This window comes from Penicillium hordei, assembly GCF_028827395.1.
Source record: "Penicillium hordei strain IBT 12815 chromosome Unknown utg000005l_segment0_segment0, whole genome shotgun sequence".
NCBI classification, from domain to species: Eukaryota; Fungi; Ascomycota; class Eurotiomycetes; order Eurotiales; family Aspergillaceae; genus Penicillium; species Penicillium hordei.
In genome coordinates this window covers 1400590-1418108 of record NW_026623146.1, presented here as the reverse complement: position 1 = coordinate 1418108, position 17519 = coordinate 1400590, and the positions used below count along the sequence as shown (strand labels likewise).

General features: G+C 49.2%; 7 protein-coding genes across 7 annotated transcripts; 5 read left to right on the top strand and 2 right to left on the bottom strand.

Moving 5' to 3' along the window:
- Positions 1–308: 308 nt before the first annotated feature.
- Positions 309–3759, top strand: N7537_009496 (bifunctional cytochrome P450/NADPH--P450 reductase; the record flags this gene model as incomplete). The annotated part of the gene is made up of 5 exons (XM_056900550.1): positions 309–342; positions 430–510; positions 570–849; positions 935–2876; positions 2947–3759. 5 exons carry the CDS (start codon positions 309–311, stop codon positions 3757–3759), a joined length of 3150 nt encoding a protein of 1049 aa, XP_056749218.1.
- Positions 3760–4323: 564 nt separating this feature from the next.
- On the top strand, positions 4324–7091 carry N7537_009495 (transcription factor domain-containing protein; the record flags this gene model as incomplete). The annotated part of the gene is made up of 10 exons (XM_056900549.1): positions 4324–4509; positions 4571–4640; positions 4710–4861; positions 4923–4938; positions 5001–5216; positions 5287–5552; positions 5702–5899; positions 5947–6431; positions 6524–6818; positions 6876–7091. The coding sequence occupies 10 exons, from the start codon at positions 4324–4326 to the stop codon at positions 7089–7091; spliced, it is 2100 nt and encodes a 699-aa protein (XP_056749217.1).
- A 656-nt stretch (positions 7092–7747) lies between these two features.
- Positions 7748–9336, top strand: N7537_009494 (uncharacterized protein; the record flags this gene model as incomplete). Its single annotated transcript, XM_056900548.1, has 4 exons — positions 7748–7881; positions 7931–8522; positions 8573–8944; positions 9004–9336. 4 exons carry the CDS (start codon positions 7748–7750, stop codon positions 9334–9336), a joined length of 1431 nt encoding a protein of 476 aa, XP_056749216.1.
- A 613-nt stretch (positions 9337–9949) lies between these two features.
- N7537_009493 (uncharacterized protein) lies at positions 9950–10348 on the top strand (the record flags this gene model as incomplete). Its single annotated transcript, XM_056900547.1, has 1 exon — positions 9950–10348. One exon carries the CDS (start codon positions 9950–9952, stop codon positions 10346–10348), a length of 399 nt encoding a protein of 132 aa, XP_056749215.1.
- Positions 10349–11221: 873 nt separating this feature from the next.
- On the top strand, positions 11222–12068 carry N7537_009492 (SDR family NAD(P)-dependent oxidoreductase; the record flags this gene model as incomplete). The annotated part of the gene is made up of 2 exons (XM_056900546.1): positions 11222–11805; positions 11882–12068. 2 exons carry the CDS (start codon positions 11222–11224, stop codon positions 12066–12068), a joined length of 771 nt encoding a protein of 256 aa, XP_056749214.1.
- Positions 12069–12334: 266 nt separating this feature from the next.
- On the bottom strand, positions 12335–13595 carry N7537_009491 (uncharacterized protein; the record flags this gene model as incomplete). The annotated part of the gene is made up of 2 exons (XM_056900545.1): positions 12335–12526; positions 12585–13595. The coding sequence occupies 2 exons, from the start codon at positions 13593–13595 to the stop codon at positions 12335–12337; spliced, it is 1203 nt and encodes a 400-aa protein (XP_056749213.1).
- Positions 13596–14627: 1032 nt separating this feature from the next.
- On the bottom strand, positions 14628–17295 carry N7537_009490 (putative C6 transcription factor; the record flags this gene model as incomplete). The annotated part of the gene is made up of 4 exons (XM_056900544.1): positions 14628–14702; positions 14758–15173; positions 15232–16510; positions 16582–17295. The coding sequence occupies 4 exons, from the start codon at positions 17293–17295 to the stop codon at positions 14628–14630; spliced, it is 2484 nt and encodes an 827-aa protein (XP_056749212.1).
- Positions 17296–17519: the final 224 nt, after the last annotated feature.

The following is a 17519-nucleotide window of genomic DNA, read 5'->3' as shown; positions in this document are numbered from 1 at the left end:
AAGGTCAAGACTCGGCCAAAAAATCACTGCGCCCCCTTCGATATAGATATGCCTGACCTCGGTGAAACATGGCCGAAGTTGACTGTCTAGATAACTATAGAGTTTCATGGCACAACGAACACCGAACACCGAGCCCCTCTTCCTGCAATCGGTATGCCCCACTTCCAAGCGCTAAGGCGGCATCGTTTTAGGTTGATGAACAGCGCTATGGTGTATAAGTAGCAATATTGTTCCAAATTAGACCTTTATATCATTCATCAATTCATGTTTATATTATCTCTACAAAGCATAACTGCTAGTCGAAAGCAATGAAAAATACGGATTGTATTCCCGGTCCAAAACGTAAGCAACTAGCACTCTCTGCTGAAATCGTGTTGCTGGTGCAGTTATTTTTCCTTTTGCATATTTATTAACTGACCGTTGATATAGCCCTGCCGGTGGTGGGAAATTTGTTCGACCTCGACCTCGATAATGCCCTAATGTCTATTATCGAAATGGCGAACGAGTTCGGTACTTCACTCTTGCCTAAATGTGAAATAGAGATCAGCATCACTAACCACACACCGCAGGACCACTCTTCCAAATTACCATAAACGGCGAGAAGCAGATCTTTGCCACCAACCAGGCTCTGGTCGATGAGCTGTGTGACGAAACCCGCTTCCACAAGGCTGTCATAGGCGGAATTGAAAAGTTACGAATGCTGGCCCAGGATGGCCTCTTCACAGCCCACCATGGAGAGCGCGGTTGGGGTATTGCTCATCGGATACTGATGCCTGCGTTTGGCCCGCTGCGCATCCGCGACATGTTCGAGGATATGAACGATGTTGTGCAACAGTTATGTTTCAAGTGGTAGGGATCCCCTAAGATATACCTCAAGGACCAAACTAGAAGATACAAGGACAGCTGACTGGGTTGTTTGGTTATTTTGGTATAGGGCCCGCCAGGGAAGTTCAGCCAGTATCAATATCTCCGAGGATTTTACCCGCCTCACATTAGACACCATCGCCCTCTGCACGATGAGCTTCCGGTTGAATAGCTATTACAACAACGAGACAATGCACCCGTTTGTACAATCCATGCTATACGTGCTGAAGGAGGCCGATATCCAGGCAACACTTCCCGGTGTCGCAAACTGCGTGCGTGTGAAGGCGCAGCGGCGCATGTCCAAGCATATCGGGGCAATGAGAGCCATAGCTGGCGACATCATCCAAGGGCGCAGAGAAAAGCCGGAGCCAGTCGACGATCTCCTAAACACACTACTGAACGGGCGTGACCCAGTCACCGGTGAAGGCATGAGCGATGAGTTGATCATCAGCAACATCATCACCTTCTTGATCGCGGGTCATGAGACTACCTCCGGTCTATTGTCATTTACATTCTATTACCTGTTACAACACCCAAAGGTTTTGGAGCAGGCCCGGAACGAAGTTGATGAGGTCGTCGGGTTGGGGCCAATCACGGTGCAACATCTAGCAAAGCTTCCTTACATCGATGCAATCATGAAAGAGAGTTTGCGCCTGATGCCCACCGCCCCGGGCTTTACCGTCACACCGAAGAAGCCGGATGTGCTGGGCGATAAATGGATGGTCAATCCTGGACAAACCATTCACGTACTGCTGCCTTCCTGTCTGCGAGACGAGGCTGTCTTTGGGCCCGACGCGGACGAGTTTCGCCCGGACCGCATGCTGGAAGAGAACTTCTCCAAGCTCCCACCTAACTCGTGGAAACCCTTTGGCAACGGCGAACGCGGTTGCATTGGCAGGGCATTTGCCTGGCAGGAAGCTCAACTGGTGGTTGCCTCAATCCTTCGAACATTTGACTTGGTAGCAGAGGATCCTTACTATAAATTGCGCATCAAAGAGACTCTTACAATCAAGCCCGATGGCTTCCGGGTCCGAGCAACTCTGCGTCACGGCCAGAGTGCCACGGCGTTATCCCAACACAATTTGTCGGCGGGCGCTACTGCCAGCCCGGGGTCGTCAACTCATCTAGCCGGGAATGAGAACGGCCAGGGCGCAGCGGGAGGTCAGCCGATTTCCTTCTTCTACGGTTCCAACAGCGGAACATGCAAAGCTCTCGCCCACCGCCTGGCATCGACCATGACGACTCGCGGATTTAGCAACCAGCATCTAGCGCCACTTGATAGCGCCGTCGACAATCTGCCGAAAGATCAGCCAACGATTATCGTAACTACCACATACGATGGGCAGCCTACGGACGATGCGAAGAGATTTCTCGCCTGGCTTGAAAGCGGCAATGTCCCGTCTCTTCATGGCGTTTCTTACGCAGTTTTTGGATGTGGTCATCAAGACTGGACCAAGACATTCTATCGCATCCCGGTCTTGATCGATGACCTAATGTATAAGGCTGGAGCCACGCGTCTCGCAATCAGAGGGGCAGCCAATGCCGCCATCAGCGATCTCTTCTCGGATCTCGAAGAGTGGGAAGAGACCAACCTACTGCCCGCCCTTCGGGAGAAGTTCGACCTCTCCAACAGCAGCGACTTCAAACCACTAGATCCGCACCAGCTCCAGATCAGTATCAGCAAGCCCGGAAGAGTGGGTATGCACCGGGACCTCATCGAGGGTAAGGTGACTGCCATCCGGACGCTAACGAGCCCCGGGGTTCCGGAGAAGCGGCATGTTGAATTTTGCATCCGGAGCGAAACTACCCTCCGTCCAGGCGACCATGTCAATATCCTCCCCGTCAATCCGCCTAGCACGGTTTTGAGAGCACTAGCTCAATTCAATCTCGCGCCTGATCATATCATCACGTTCAAGTCTTCCAATGCGCTCGATCTGCCCCAGGCCCAACCAGTGTCGGCGGCCGAACTGTTCAGCTCGTATCTGGAGCTATCTCAACCGGCAACACGGAATGTAGGTCCCATAATAATATTTCCCAAAGCCACTCAAATTCAACGGACTTGGCTAACTAATGACCCCGCAGAATCTCAAAAGTCTCGCCTCCGCCACTCCGTCAGATGAAGACAAACAAGAGCTCCTCGATTTCCACGATTCTTACGATTCGCTTATCCGAGATAAGCATGTCTCGGTCTTGGATCTCCTCGAACACTTCCCCTCCATCACACTTCCTATCGCCACATTTATCTCCATGCTCCCCATTTTGCGCGTTCGCACTTACTCCCTTTCCATGGCTCCCTCCTTCAAGCCTTTGCACTGTTCGCTCACCTTCTCCATTGTCAATGATCCAGCATGGAGGGGAAATGGTCGGTATCTAGGCGTCGGATCGAACTATCTCGCCTCGCTGACCCCAGGGTCGATTCTCTATGTATCTCCACGACCAGCCAAACCCGCCTTCCATCTCCCGGAAGACCAGTCCAGTAAGCCAATCATCATGATCTGCGCAGGTAGCGGCCTTGCGCCCTTCCGCAGCTTTATCCAGGACCGCATGACCTGGCTGCAACAGGGCAAACCCCTCGCAAAGGCGCTATTGTTCTTCGGCTGTCGCGGTGCCCAGCTCGATGATCTCTACCACGACGAACTATCTGAGTTTGAATCTGCGGGCGTGGTCGAGGTCCGGAGGGCATACAGTAAAGACCCGAATCACTACCTGGCCAAGGGATGCCGGTATGTGCAACACCGGTTGCTTACCGAAACCGAGACCGTCCAGGACATGTGGGCTCAGAATGCAACACTTTATCTCTGTGGTTCGGCCAACCTAGCCAAAGGGGTCAAGGGCGTGTTGGAAAACATGTTTGGCACGTTAGCTGAGGAGCGATACATTACGGAGATCTTCTAGATGGGTACTGTGTTTGGGTTGTATGCCTCTTTTTGTCTGGATTTGATACCAATTTTGTAGCAACCTCAATAGAATGGACTTTAGTGGTGATTTAGCTATTTACTTTTGGAATATCCCTGGAGCGGTTCGTTATACGTTCTATTTACTGATTTGAAACCCCAAAAACCCTTAAAAGTTATCACCGAATTCATAGGCACCGCGGCACGGTCGTCGTATAATACATATCCAGTCCATTTTGCAATTTGAAATTATTGTCGACACTATTCGTTTGATTTAACGCGGAAATCTGGTTGAAGTAGGACAACAAATAGGTGTTTTTGGAAGACCCGGTTGATCTGGCTTTAAATATAATATAAAATGAAGCAAGACGCAAAGCCTCCAGTCTGCTGTTTCGGTCAACGAGTTGACCAGTTGAACCGCAAGTGGATTAAGTTTGAAATTGTGGCGCAGCACGAAGCTTGACTCCCGAGCTCAGCCCTTTGCCACCTTACCTTTCCCACGTTATCCCAACATCTGAAAGCTCATCCAACGAAAATCTCCCAGGTTGCGCCAGTCTTTACAATAATGATGAGTGAGAATGGGACTAAAGCCTCGGCAAAAATGACTTGCAAGACTTGTGACCAGTGCAGGAGCCGGAAAGTCCGCTGCATCAGTACGTTGATACCCCCTTTTGGTCTTGGGAACGTTGATTGTAATTATATCTATCTCTTAGTGCCCCCCGGACAACGTATCCGGTGCACCAATTGCATTGTAAGATGATGAGGATTCGAACTAGGATTCATATCGGCAACTGAATCATTTCTCGATCTAGAAGCGGAAGGAGACCTGCCATTTTCCCCCGAGCAAGCGTAAACTAAGGAAATGTGCCCCTGAACCTAACCGTATGTACTTACGATTCGAACGCCCCTCAGATTCAATTCATGGTCCAGATTCCTAAAGACTATGAGTAGATGCGACACCCAGTCAGCACCAGGGGCCGATCTTCGAGCCTTCGAGTGAACAAACTTGCATTCAAACGAGTGTCCCGCCAGTATTTCTTGACCACATGTTGGAAAATCACGGTACTTCTGGGGTGTTTCGGGATACAAGTCCCTTACTGAGGGTCAGCTTCTCAAAAATCTGTCTCATAATATCTCTTAAACTAACCATATGTTTGGACCCAGGCACCTGACCATGACGGTATGCTACCGCAAAAGTCCATCTTTTAAGCAGCCCTGTCCTGACAATTTTTTCTTTTCAAGTGACTAGTTCCAGTCTTGCCTTTTTCTCCGAGCGTCGAATCCGGTCCTTGTCGCAACAATTAGGGAATGACCGGCTCAACCAGCTAGTGGAAACTATGGAATCAATCATCCGATCTCGGCTTCTCGCCCAGGGCCCAACTTCATCGCCCATCTCGTTTAAACATCCGTCTGATATCGAACAAGTCTCACCAGACAAGATTAGGCTATATACTGACTGTGAGCTGATTCATTCCTGTCTACTCCTGTCCTCTCATTGTTGACAAACCCTTCTGGGAAACTTATGCAGCTTACTTCAACCAACTGCACCCGACGTATCCATTTCTGGATCGTGATGCTTTCGAGGACAAGGTGTTTGGGCCCAATCTCTCCGAGGATCTGTGTGCCAACTCTGCATTCTCGGCTTTATATCACACCGTTTTGGCGCTAGGATGCCAGTATCACGAAGGTGGGGCTTTTGATCCTGGAAGTGGAAAGGCGTGGAAACTTTTCCAGGTGTCTTTGGGTCTTGTGTCGGATATACTGATGCCGCAAGGAACCTTGATGAGCCTTCAGGTATGCTATTTGCGGTGGTTACCTCGGTAGTTAGCTGACAACAAGGAATTAGGCTCTAATTGCCATGGTACGTGGCGACGATTCAAGACAAGAAGTGAAAGGTGGGTTGAAGTGAGTTGGCTAATACGATAATGAGTTGTGTTATTTAGTCAATATTCACTATGACGACCTGTTGTCTTCAAATCGACGAGGTCTTGCTCATGGAAGCCACGCGAATGGCCCAAGGTCTCGGTTACCACAGAGCACTAGCCACCGGGGACCAGCGACACAAAAATACCTGTCACAGAACTTTCTGGGTCCTATACTACATGGAAAAGCAAATATCTTTCCACGGCAACAAAAGCTCAGTAGGTAAATAGAGACAACAGTCAAAATAGTATTAACCTCAAACCAGATGATCTCAGACTATGACATCGGTTGTCCAATTCCTGACGTCCCGGAATCCGTCTTCGGGGAGTATAACTGGTTTCTGTCTGCCATCAAGTTTGGTCGAATTCTCTCGCAAGCATATACATGTGTCTTCTCGGTCAGTGCTGCCCTTCAAACTACGGAGGCGCATCATATCGCGATCGATGAGATTGAAGCTCGATTAGAAAAATGGCGAACAGCAGTGCCTGTGGGCTTTCGGCCTGGCATGCCGCTTCTTAACCCGAACTCGCTGTCTTCCTTCTTTCCGCAGCCGAGCTTCAAAATGATCGTTCTGCATACCAATTTCTCCTACTACGCTTTGACCATCGCCCTATCGAGGCTTAATGTGAACGTCAGCAGACAAACTCAGTCACTAAGACAGGAAAAGAGCAAACGATTACTCATGTATACCGCAAGAGCGATCGTGGAAGGAAGCAAGAATGTCGACATAGCTGCCCACACGCCGAATTTGTAAGCAACATTATCTCTCGACGTGTCTCCGTGATGGCGGAGAAACGTTGTTTCTGACGGATTGTTAAGCCAGAAACTGACCTCTGATATAGCATTCTGTCCGTTTTACCCCTCGCAGCTTTGTTCATCCTATTTGACTTCATCGTCCACAATCCAACTCATCCAGAGACGCGGAATAACCTTGCACTATTGGATGTAGCGGTCGGTCACTTCAGTATGTTAGATTACAAGTCTGGAGGGTTCCTGCCCGGGTCAATTCTCACCGAATTTGCACATATCGCACGGCAATTTGTCAAGGACTTTGACAGCAATCAATTACGACCACCACAGCAAGAACCCGCTGACATGGGCTCGTCGATTACCGGATTCACATCGGTTGACACCGAGGTAAACCATTGCCTTGAATATTTGAATACGGCCTGTTCCGTACCTAACTTTGTTCAGATTTCCATGCAGCCGAATGAAACGAATAGTAACGATAACAATAACGCTGGGTTACAAGATAATATGATAGAGTCGTGGTCACCAAGGGACTTTCTAAACTACCCCATCACGCCAGGGGCGACCTTCCATCTTGTGCCTGAGAATCCGAGGACGACCCAATATAATATCCAAACTTTGTTTGGTTTTATGGTTCCTGAATTTGGACATGATCAGTAGGTACGAGGGAATCAAATAGAGCTTTCCGGCAACAAATATCTAACTAATGAAGCCTTAGCTAGAACTGCATCCAAAAGATTCTATCAATACGGTAAAGAACACCAATTTCAGATAGTCACCACCATGAGTAGAAAGGAATGAAGGGACCTTCCAAAAAACCACCTGGGCGGCCTCCTCTTGACAGTTGCTAATACTGTTGTGAATCTCACATTCATGATTCGTGGCCTGAACCCCGAGGCGTCAACTTTCAACCAATCAGAATGCAGTTCCTGAAGTACCCCGGGTTATCCCCACGTGACTGTAAAACTTCATTGCCGACAGCCAATCATATCAATGGCTGAGATTCCCGGCCGTTGGAAGATAGAAACTTTTCAATTTTGAGTGCCTGGGCATATTCAAATCGGACATTAATGTATTCAAAGGGAAGCCGTTCTCGTTTATATACTGTGAGTCTGACTACCTATCTCATATATATCCCGAGCTCTCATTGGACGCCAATGCCAAAATTTGCACTAAAACCGAGTCGGATGGCGTGATAGAGTCAAACTATTGCTCCCCAAATATTCCCATTTTTGAGTGCTCGGCCGAGATAATTTTGGACGTTAAAGAGCGGCTATATACCCAAGTTCTCCCCCAAACATCCATAATATCACGCCATGCCGCAGATCAAAAGCATAGCCATCATCGGGGCTGGTCCAGCTGGTGCCATTGCAGTCGATGCACTAGCACAAGAGAAAGCATTCGATGTTATCCGCGTATTTGAAAGACAAGAGAAAGCGGGCGGATGCTGGTATGTTACTGTAATATATTCACCTATTCCCAACTCTAATAAACCGTAGGGTGTCACGAGATAATGAGCCGCCTCAGCGGTTCGACTTTGATGGTCTATCTGCCCGAACAGCAGATGCGCCTCTCAAAATTCCAGAGCACCTCCCGTGCCGGACGCCTGTGGTCTCGCAGGATCGGTTCACGGACTCTCCCGTGTACCCGACGCTAGAGACTAATGTGAACGCGGGAGCCATGTCATTCTCTCAAGAGGAGATCCCTACAGTTCGATCGCAGTGGTCGATCGAGCGTCATGGCGCAGACACGCCTTTCCGGCACCATTCGGTCATACAGAAGTATATCGAGGGCCTGTTTAACCGGAAGGGGTATCAGGATCTTGTTCAGTACAACACTACTGTTGAACGCGCGATCAAAGATCCCAGCAGCCAAAAATGGGTGCTTACATTCCGCCGGACGGAAGTTCTCGACGGTGCCAAGTCGGACTACTGGTGGTCTGAGGAATATGATGCAGTTGTGGTGGCTTCGGGCCATTACGCAGTGCCGTTTATTCCTGTGATTCCTGGGTTGAAGGAGTTTGCTGCGAGGTATCCTGGTAGTGTTGAACATACCAAGCATTACCGCGGGCCTGAGAAATATCGGGGAAAGGTAAATGAAGTTTCCATCATGTTGTTCGACCACCCGCTTACACATCGCAGAAAGTCATCACCGTCGGAGCTTCTGTTTCTGCCGCTGATACGGCAGTGAGCCTGGTTGATAGTGCTCAGACACCAGTCATTGCTGTGGTTCGTGGTCGTTATAACGCCTATTTCGGAGATCTCGCTTTCCAGCACCCTAAGATCCAGCGTCGCCCGCCCATCTCACACATCACCAGTAATGACCAAGGCGAACGGACTGTGCATTTCGAAGATGGTACCTCTGAAACCGGTGTCGACCATCTGGTTTTTGGAACTGGCTTTAGCTGGACCCTGCCTTTCCTGCCTCAGGTCGCCACACGCAACAACCGTGTGCCGGATCTCTACCAACATGTCTTTTATAGACATGATCCATCCCTGGTTTTTGTCGGCGCTGTAAGTCTATCAAACCGAAGAAAAATTTCCGAAGCAAAAGCTAACAAAATCTTGTTCAGGTTGGTGCTGGATTGACCTTCAAAGTCTTCGAATGGCAAGCCGTCGCTGCTGCACGCGTTCTAGCCGGCAAAGTAAACCTGCCCTCGATCGCCCAGCAGGAAAAATGGGAAACCGACCGTATTGCAGAGAAGAGCGATGGCCCCGGGTTCACAGTCCTCAACCCCGAATTCGAGCCCTACTTCGAGAGCCTCCGCGAACTTGCGGGAGAACCTCGTGGTGGCGTAGGGCGGCGCCTACCTCGATTCGAGCAGAAATGGCTGGCAGATTTCAACGAAGGCCATGAGCGCAGAAAGCAAATGTGGCGGCGAGCCAATCAAACCGCTCGGTTGTAAATATGACCGTAAGGGTTATTGGTGTCAAGGGGTATTGAGGTATTGCTCTCGAGGGGGTAAAGGAGGACTCCATACTCCGTAGATAGAACGACGTCCAGTATACATAGATCACAAAGTAAATGGCTAAGCAAGGAGAAACCAAATGATCAGTTCCCACTTCCCCCTTTTGTCTCATGTTAGCACGTTAGCACCATTTACCTAGATTAAATAGACCAATGGGACCCTGAAAGATCAACGAATAAGTCCACATCCCTGCAGCTGAATGCTTAGGCCGCCGACTCCACTTCCCAGGCCAATATCCCAACCTACGGGCAATACGGGCTTGGCACTCTTCCCCCCGAGTTCAGGAGTTCCCGTTCCCTAAAAAGAGAGAGAGAGAGAGCTTAGGACCCATTTACGATTTTCATATGCCCTTATAAATCACCGCGGTCCTTTCCCTTTAAAATCCCCCGACTATCCCTTCCCTCTGCGAATGCTGTCGAACCACACCTCTTTCTCTCTCCACGAACCACGATCGGCTGCACTTCCCCACCCTAAATAACAGCTAAAATCCTGATTCGCGTCGCGTCGCGAAATATCCCGAACCGGATCACCCCGGCAAGCGCAAATCACCATGACACCTCCCATAACAAACAACTCCAACGGCACACAATTCACACAGCCGGCTGAATGCTACAACTCGCGCGACGCGGTGTCGGCCATGCCCTCCAATATCGAATATTATAATCAGGTCCCGTTGTACCAAACGAAAGATCACTACAGAGATATGAAGGCGGTTTTGCAGTCTTGCTGTTCGAATGGGGTGTGGATTTCTGAGGATCCGGACCCTTGCACGGCTATCTGTGATTCGACAAATTCGGCTGAAGCGAAGAGGGTCATGTACTGTTTGAATGCTGAGCAGGTTGTTCATGGGACCAAACTGGATAAGAGTTCTGGGACAATCAGGCGTCCCGCGGTGGGTTGGATGTCTTTGATGATTGGGGGAATGCTCCTGTCGGGAATGTTTATTTGATGGGATTGGAGGGTTGTTGATTTTGTTGTATTTTGAGATACCCATTTGTGATTTATGAAGTTGGTTTGGTGAGATGTGAACATATTGCGGTAGATACTGCTGGAATGCTAATATACGCAAAAACTTCTCGGAGATATATTCAATTCATATGGCTTAGGCTAGGTCAGAATTGAATCCATTAGCCTCCCTTGCTCGGACCTGAGAGCTTCAGTTGATGCACATTTGTCGCTAGATGCAGTGTATATGAAGAACTCGGACTTAAGATATTCTTATACCAATTACCAATTTAGGTTCAACCTTGGAACGGTGGAAATATAGATTTCTTGGCAAGCCCCCAATCAACTTGGCTTTTCAAATAAATAAGGTCTTTCCATATCTGGAATGCAAGCCACTTTGCAGCATCATACGCCACGGAGTATGCAATGAACCCAACCGCATATAACCGCAAGCCTACATCAAGCAGGTGAGTTTGATCCGAGAGACCCATAAGTGATGAGCATTGATGATATTTCGAAAATGCAAAATAAATTCCAAGTAGATTTGGTAAATGAATTTTGACTTCGTCTAATATGTTTCTTATACTGGCAGAGTGTGTAGGAATATATACTTTGAATTACCGACAAATGGGACTCAGGGGTAGATTGATATCCAATGATGCCTGAACTACACCATTTAGCCTATTTTCCATAAAATGCAACTCCAAAATACCCGAACATGACCCCAGATTACCCACGGAGAATCTCCGACCCCACGTTATATCCCCGCCATCATTCAAGGTAACCGTCACATCCCACATGTAGCACAAGCTACAACACTCGCAATTCATAACAACCCCACAAAGCCGACACATACCCAAATAAACCCACGCCAAAAATGGACTCCGTCAAAGGCAAAGTGTACGCCGTAACGGGCCTCGGCGGAATCGGACTCGCCGTCGCACGCCAATTACACGCGCAAGGCGCCCTCCTCTCCCTCGCAGACCTAAGCGAAAAGGTCCTCTCCACAGCACGACAAACAATCGAAACCGAATTCGGTGCCTCAACAGGCTTGACAATCACAACAACTGCATTGGACATCAGCAATATGACCGCCGTACAAGATTGGATCGCCAGCACGGTGTCGCACTTCGGGCGATTGGACGGCGCAGCCAACATGGCCGGCACGATCGGCAAGCAACATGGCACTGGAAAATTCGTCGATCAGGATGACGCAGAGTGGGATATGTTGATGCGCGTCAATGTCACCGGGTTGATGTATTGTCTGCGCGCGCAGCTCAGGGCGATTACTGCGACTGCGCCTGGGGGAAAGGGTAGTATTGTTAATGCGTCGAGTATTCAGGGGCTTAAGGGGTTTGCGTTGCATGCTGCTTATTCGACTACGAAGCATGCTGTTTCTGGGTTGACGAAGTCGGTTTCGAAAGAGGTTGGGCCGGAGATTAGGGTTAATGCTGTTGCGCCGTGAGTATTTGTGTTGGACGGGGGTTTTTCTTTTCTTTTCTTTTGGTAAAGGCATTCACTAATTGGGCTGTGTTAGTGGTTCGATTCAGACACCTTTGCTGGAGATGGCGAAGGAAATTCAGGGTGGAATTACTATTCCGCCAGTTAGTATCCCGCGCATAGGGACGGGCGAGGAGGTTGCTCAGACGGTTGTTTTCTTGCTCAGTGATGCTTCGTCGTATACCACTGGACAGATTCTTAGCGTTGATGGTGGGTGGGAATAAGTTATTGGTTTGAAAGGCATGTAGCGAGGTTGAGGGTTAGGGCATGGATTGTTGGATATAGCGCCATGACTTGATATGTTAATGACATGCATTGATAATGATGATGAACGGATGAAATGTTCGCTAGATGAGAGACATAATGCCAGGAACGCCACCGCCATGATATATGAGCACAGCCGCTGAAAAGCACGAAGAAAGGAACACGAGGCAATCGATGTAAGAAACAGGGCGGGGCCACTGCTATGAGAATACGCACAGCAATAAACCTATAGGCGGGCGTTAGCATGGAACATATAAACATTGGACAGTCCTCTCGTACCGAAAATGACCACTAGATAACCCCAGCCAGGAAGTCGAGGTCCATAAACGAAGGCAGCACTGGTTGTGGCATTTTGGCCTCCAGCAGTCACCGGCCACCCATGCTCATAGTGCAAATAGTTCCAGCCGAGCTGAGCTTGCTGCGAGAACAGTTAGTTCGAATAAAAACCCGACAACAAAGACGACATCATGACTCACCCCATGCTTGAACCCAGTCGACGTATTCAAGTAGTGATAATATAGAATATCGGGCATGGAATCGTTATTCCCTGCCAAGACACCCAATCCACCAGGTGCATACACAACCCCATGATTAGAACCATAAACCACCGTACCACCTCCATCAAGCAACGATTTCCCCTTCATATCCTCGAAAGGCCCACGCACACTTTTCGACCTCCCAACGCGAATACTGTACTCTTTCCCACGCGCAGGAAATCTGTCCTTGAAGTTACAACAATTCCCATGACTGAACCAAATATAATAGTACCCCTCTCGAAAACTCATCCACGAGCCCTCCTCAGGCTTAGACTTCGCATGTGGGATAAATGTCAACTGCACCGCATCCGGCGCCTCAGCATCCTTGACAGAAAGCAAATCATCCGCCAGCGGGACCTGCCATATATCCTGCCAGAAGCTTCCGTAGTTGAGATAGGTTTGACCGGAGTCCTGGTCAACGCTCACAGACGCATCGATGGCATTCGTGATCGTGTACGGCCACACCCCGGACCCAGCGCCTTTGCCCGTGTTAATGACAACACCGTGATCTATCCAGGGACTGCCGTCAAGGGCTGTTGTCGTTGCGACGCCAATCGCGCTATTGCGGGATCCTTTCGCGCTCACCGTGTAGTAGCAGTAGAACATGCCGTTTTTCTCGATTGTTGTTGGTGCCCAGGGTCGTGACTGGTTGCCTTTTGGGATTATGCTGTCGCCGGCTAGAACTGTGCCAAGCTGTTCCCATGGGCCGGATATGTTGGCTGATTTGAAGATTGGGATGTTGATCCCGCCTTTAAAGAGGTAGTAGTGGTCGTCGTGGAGGATGATGTTTGGGTCATGGACTGCGATATTTCCTGGGTTTGCGAGTGGGAATTTGTCTGTTGTTTGGTATACTTGTTTCGCATTGTGTCCTAGGGCTTGGGTTGGGACAGCGTCCGCCAGTGGGGCTGCGATCGCGATGATTATTGATAGGAGGAGTGAGAGGTGATACATCATCGGGGTGATTATGTACATAAGATTATGTGCGATGCGGATGCAGGGATTATATGAGGGGTATAGGCCTGGCTGGCCGGGGGATGGGGAGTTATCAGATCGTGATACACATGGCTGTTCTTTTTTCTTCAATTGATGGATGGTTTGAATGGTTAATGCAGGGAAAGGGGGAAGAAAGCAGGTAGAGTAGAAGTGGGCATAGGAGAATTGAAGCAAGCGAGGGAGAAACACATGGTATAAATATGCAAGTGGCAAGGAGAAAGGAAAGAAAAAATAAAAAGAAGCACAGCCTTCGAGCCTCATCGAAGTTAATTGCGAAGCCAAGTGTTTTAGGGGTTCTAGGCTGCTATATTTGGAATGGTACCTGATGATACCTAGCTCCACGGCTACTTCTGCCTTGTACCGAGGTACCGCTAGGTACTAGACCCGCAACTCTCAAGGCACCTGGTTTGTTCCGGTTGGCTTTGGTCGAGGCGGGTTTCCCTGGCTACATCTGTGTTTCGTTGTTTATTCTTTATATGTCTAGTCCTTAGTATTGCTTTTTACGAGACATCCATACCATATAATATATGTTGTGGATGTACAACATAGTCCCTGGGGCCAGGTAGCTAGCATGACAACCAATAGCCAATAAATCTTCACACTAGAAGGCAAGGTTCTTTGAAAAAGCAATGCACCACTGTCAAAGCTAGAGAAAAATAGTTCTATACAAGACTCGGCACTCGGGAGTAAGGGTGAAAATAAGAATCCATGTTAAGTGCGACTGTTTTTCCCGTCTGATATGCGCCCCCTTGCATGCCGTCAATCCCTGATATCTCCGATCATGATCTCATGGTGGATCCGACCGATTGACAACATTCATGATTACGCAACATGTGAATGACCGCATTGCGATAACTAGATTTCTTGACATTTCCTATGGGTATTCCGTGAGAAAGAAATATGTACAATGATAGTGGCATAGCAAATCCAGAAAGATCAGACATATATCGTACAGTGCATAAAATGTCAAATCCCGCTCGAACCCCCTGCTCAACAGGGAAACGTCATGCTTGTCAGATCCTCCCAATCGAAGATCTCCAGGAACGGATCGAACTCGCCAGGCGGCTGGGAACTCATAGTTAGCATGAAAGAAGGGAACAAAGGATGACGTGGAGCTCACCATCACGCCAGATTGCGGCGGTGGATGCATCCCATTGGAATCGAATTCGGGCTGCATCACAGGTACCATTGTGGGAGCCGCCATAAATGCAGCCAGTTGGTTGTTCTTGAAATTGCCCATCCCCTTGTCGCCGAGGTGGTCACAGTTCATATGACGGGTGAAGAGAATCTGCGCAAATGATAGGACCCGCTCGACAACCTGCTGTTTGTAGATATTTGCCTGTGTCGGCCAGAGTCGGGATTTAACTAGTGCGACGATCGTTGAGAGGAAATAATAGTCTTTTGCACCCTTAATCATTAAAATGGAGCGCTCTTCCAAGGTGATCAGAGCTGTTTCTACGAGTGATAGGAGCGACTCGGGGATACCGGGTATATCGTGGAGAATGAAGGTTGATGAGATGGGGTGGGAGGGGGCAGCTGCAACGTATGAGTCTGAGTTCTCATGGTCAAGTATTGAATCGCAGGGCAAACTTACAGGTGTCGAATTCGGTTGTGTGTAGCAATTGACAGATGGAAATATAGGCTTGAATAGTCCATTCACCAAGCATAGATAGCGATAGCGCTCGCGAGATCTCATGTGCCCGGCGCTGGGTTGACAGTATTCTGATCGCGGCATCCATGCGAGTACGCGCGGAGGGAGCAAAGAGTGATTCTCGTCGTGCTTCAATAGCGAAAGGGGTGTGGACAGATAGTAAGGACTGGGAAAGTTTGGTCTCAATCAACCCTTTCCACAATATTACTTTGTGTTGGGCGACGATGTCATTGGGGTCTGCTATCACCCACGAAGGAATCCGGGAAAGATGCCGGGTGAGCTCACCGTCTAGGCGCTGAATATCCTCATATCGACAGCTGATCCGTGGTGAGTGCATGAGAGAACATGCTTGAAGTCTAAGAGGTAGCGAGTGACTCATGATAGACTGGAAAGATGAGTCGGTAACTTCATTCAGTGGGCGGCATTCAGGAATTTCAGTGCCGTTCTCGTGGATGTCGTCGTCGTAAATGTTCAGGCCCGGCGCCACATCATAGTCGAAGCTTTGTACTGAAGGTGGCATTCCCCGGTCAAGCGCAATCTGCAGGTCCAGTTCCACAATGGTTGTCCATAGTCGCCGTCGCATCTCCTTATTGAATACGGAGATCCGTGTGTACCGGCTCGGATCACGATGGTATCCTGCCATCATTGCTTGCTTGACCAATGTACTTGTTGTGAGCCAAGCCTGGCTGCGCCTCATTCCGTGGGAATTATTTGCCAAAATCAACAGAATAGAGAGTCGCATCGATGTGATCTCAGGACGCTTCGTGTGAAGATTCTCGATCCATTTCCCTGCGTGCAGCGTCCACTCCACCGCAGACTGGCACTTGAGTTCGCCCGTACTTTTTGACTGCAGACTAGCAAAATCTGCAAGGTTCCATGCACAGGAAAGGACCAACAGTAACTGAACTGCAAAGGCAGCAGATATGGAGGCCGGGCTGTCTAACATGGCCCAGAATTGGTCAAGTTCTCGTAAGAAGGATGGAACATGAAGAATGCGGTGAGTGGACTCTATATAGTTGATATACAACCCAACCAGCTCATCAACCACACCACGCGAGGGCAGCATGTTAATTATCGAAGCGGTAGTAGGGTCGGGAAAGGGCCGAGTGATCACCATAACTTTGAATAGGCCGCGCTTAATCCTTCCCAGGTCCGGCTGAAGTTGCGTGAAAATCGGGGTAGAAAGCCTGATCTCCTCTGCAAATGATCTTATATCCGGAAACTGTGAATATGTCAGCCTCCATATTTTAATTGCCATTGTTAGAAAATGGAATCTGGAGAGCGGGAGCAGACCTGTGCTACTAGACTGGCAAGAATGCCCGACCCGCTAAACCGCGTTTTAGTTTCACGGCCCCTCATCATCATGCGAGGAGCGAGGTCGAGCTGGTCCGTGGGTGACAATGGGTCCCCTTCTTCATCAATGTGCACATCGTCGACCTGCAACGATGCTTGCATATTATGCTCCAATGCGGGGGGCGGACGCTTAGGACGCTGCAAAACACCCGTGTGTAGATAAGGTTCTTGATTAACAGCAGCCTTAGGAGCACCAAGAACAGTTTCCAAAAAGCAGTCCTTTCGCTCTTTGTCGTGTGGTCGGGCTCTGTAGGGAGGTGCAAGAGCATGCCCCGTAAGACCATGATACTCGTGATGCATTGGACCGCCGGCCATAGCCATGCGAGGTGGATCACTGGTTGGGAAAGTTTCCGTCCGAGTTGATACCGTCGGTATCCCCGAATCCGGAGGTGTGTCTATTGGGGTGTCTCTAGACATGGATACCGCAGACCCTCGGTCGGAGGTAAATGCAGTATTCGTGACAGTGGTGGGCTGCTGCCATAAAAACCCATCCTCATATGTGCATTTGCTCGGGGTTCTGCTCTTTAAACAGCGACTGCAAGTTGGATACTCGCGATCGCATCGCAACTTGCGCGTGCGACACTGCGTGCACGCCATTGTGCGGCGACGGCGCTTGCGCACACGATCGGGCTGCATATTGCCTTGAATATCCATATTCTCGGTGTTGACAAGCTTATACTTGGGAAAGATCTTACGCCCGAGGTCATGGGAAAGTCTCGTGGGAATTGGCTCTAGCTCTCGGCTTACGTGGTCCCGCTCTTGGCCGTGGAACCACCTAATCCGGAAAGTCTGGCCGACGTCGCGTGGGAATTATATTTTATATTTTTGTTTTTTCCACTTGGTACATTCATTACTCAAAGGACGAAAGAATACAGAGT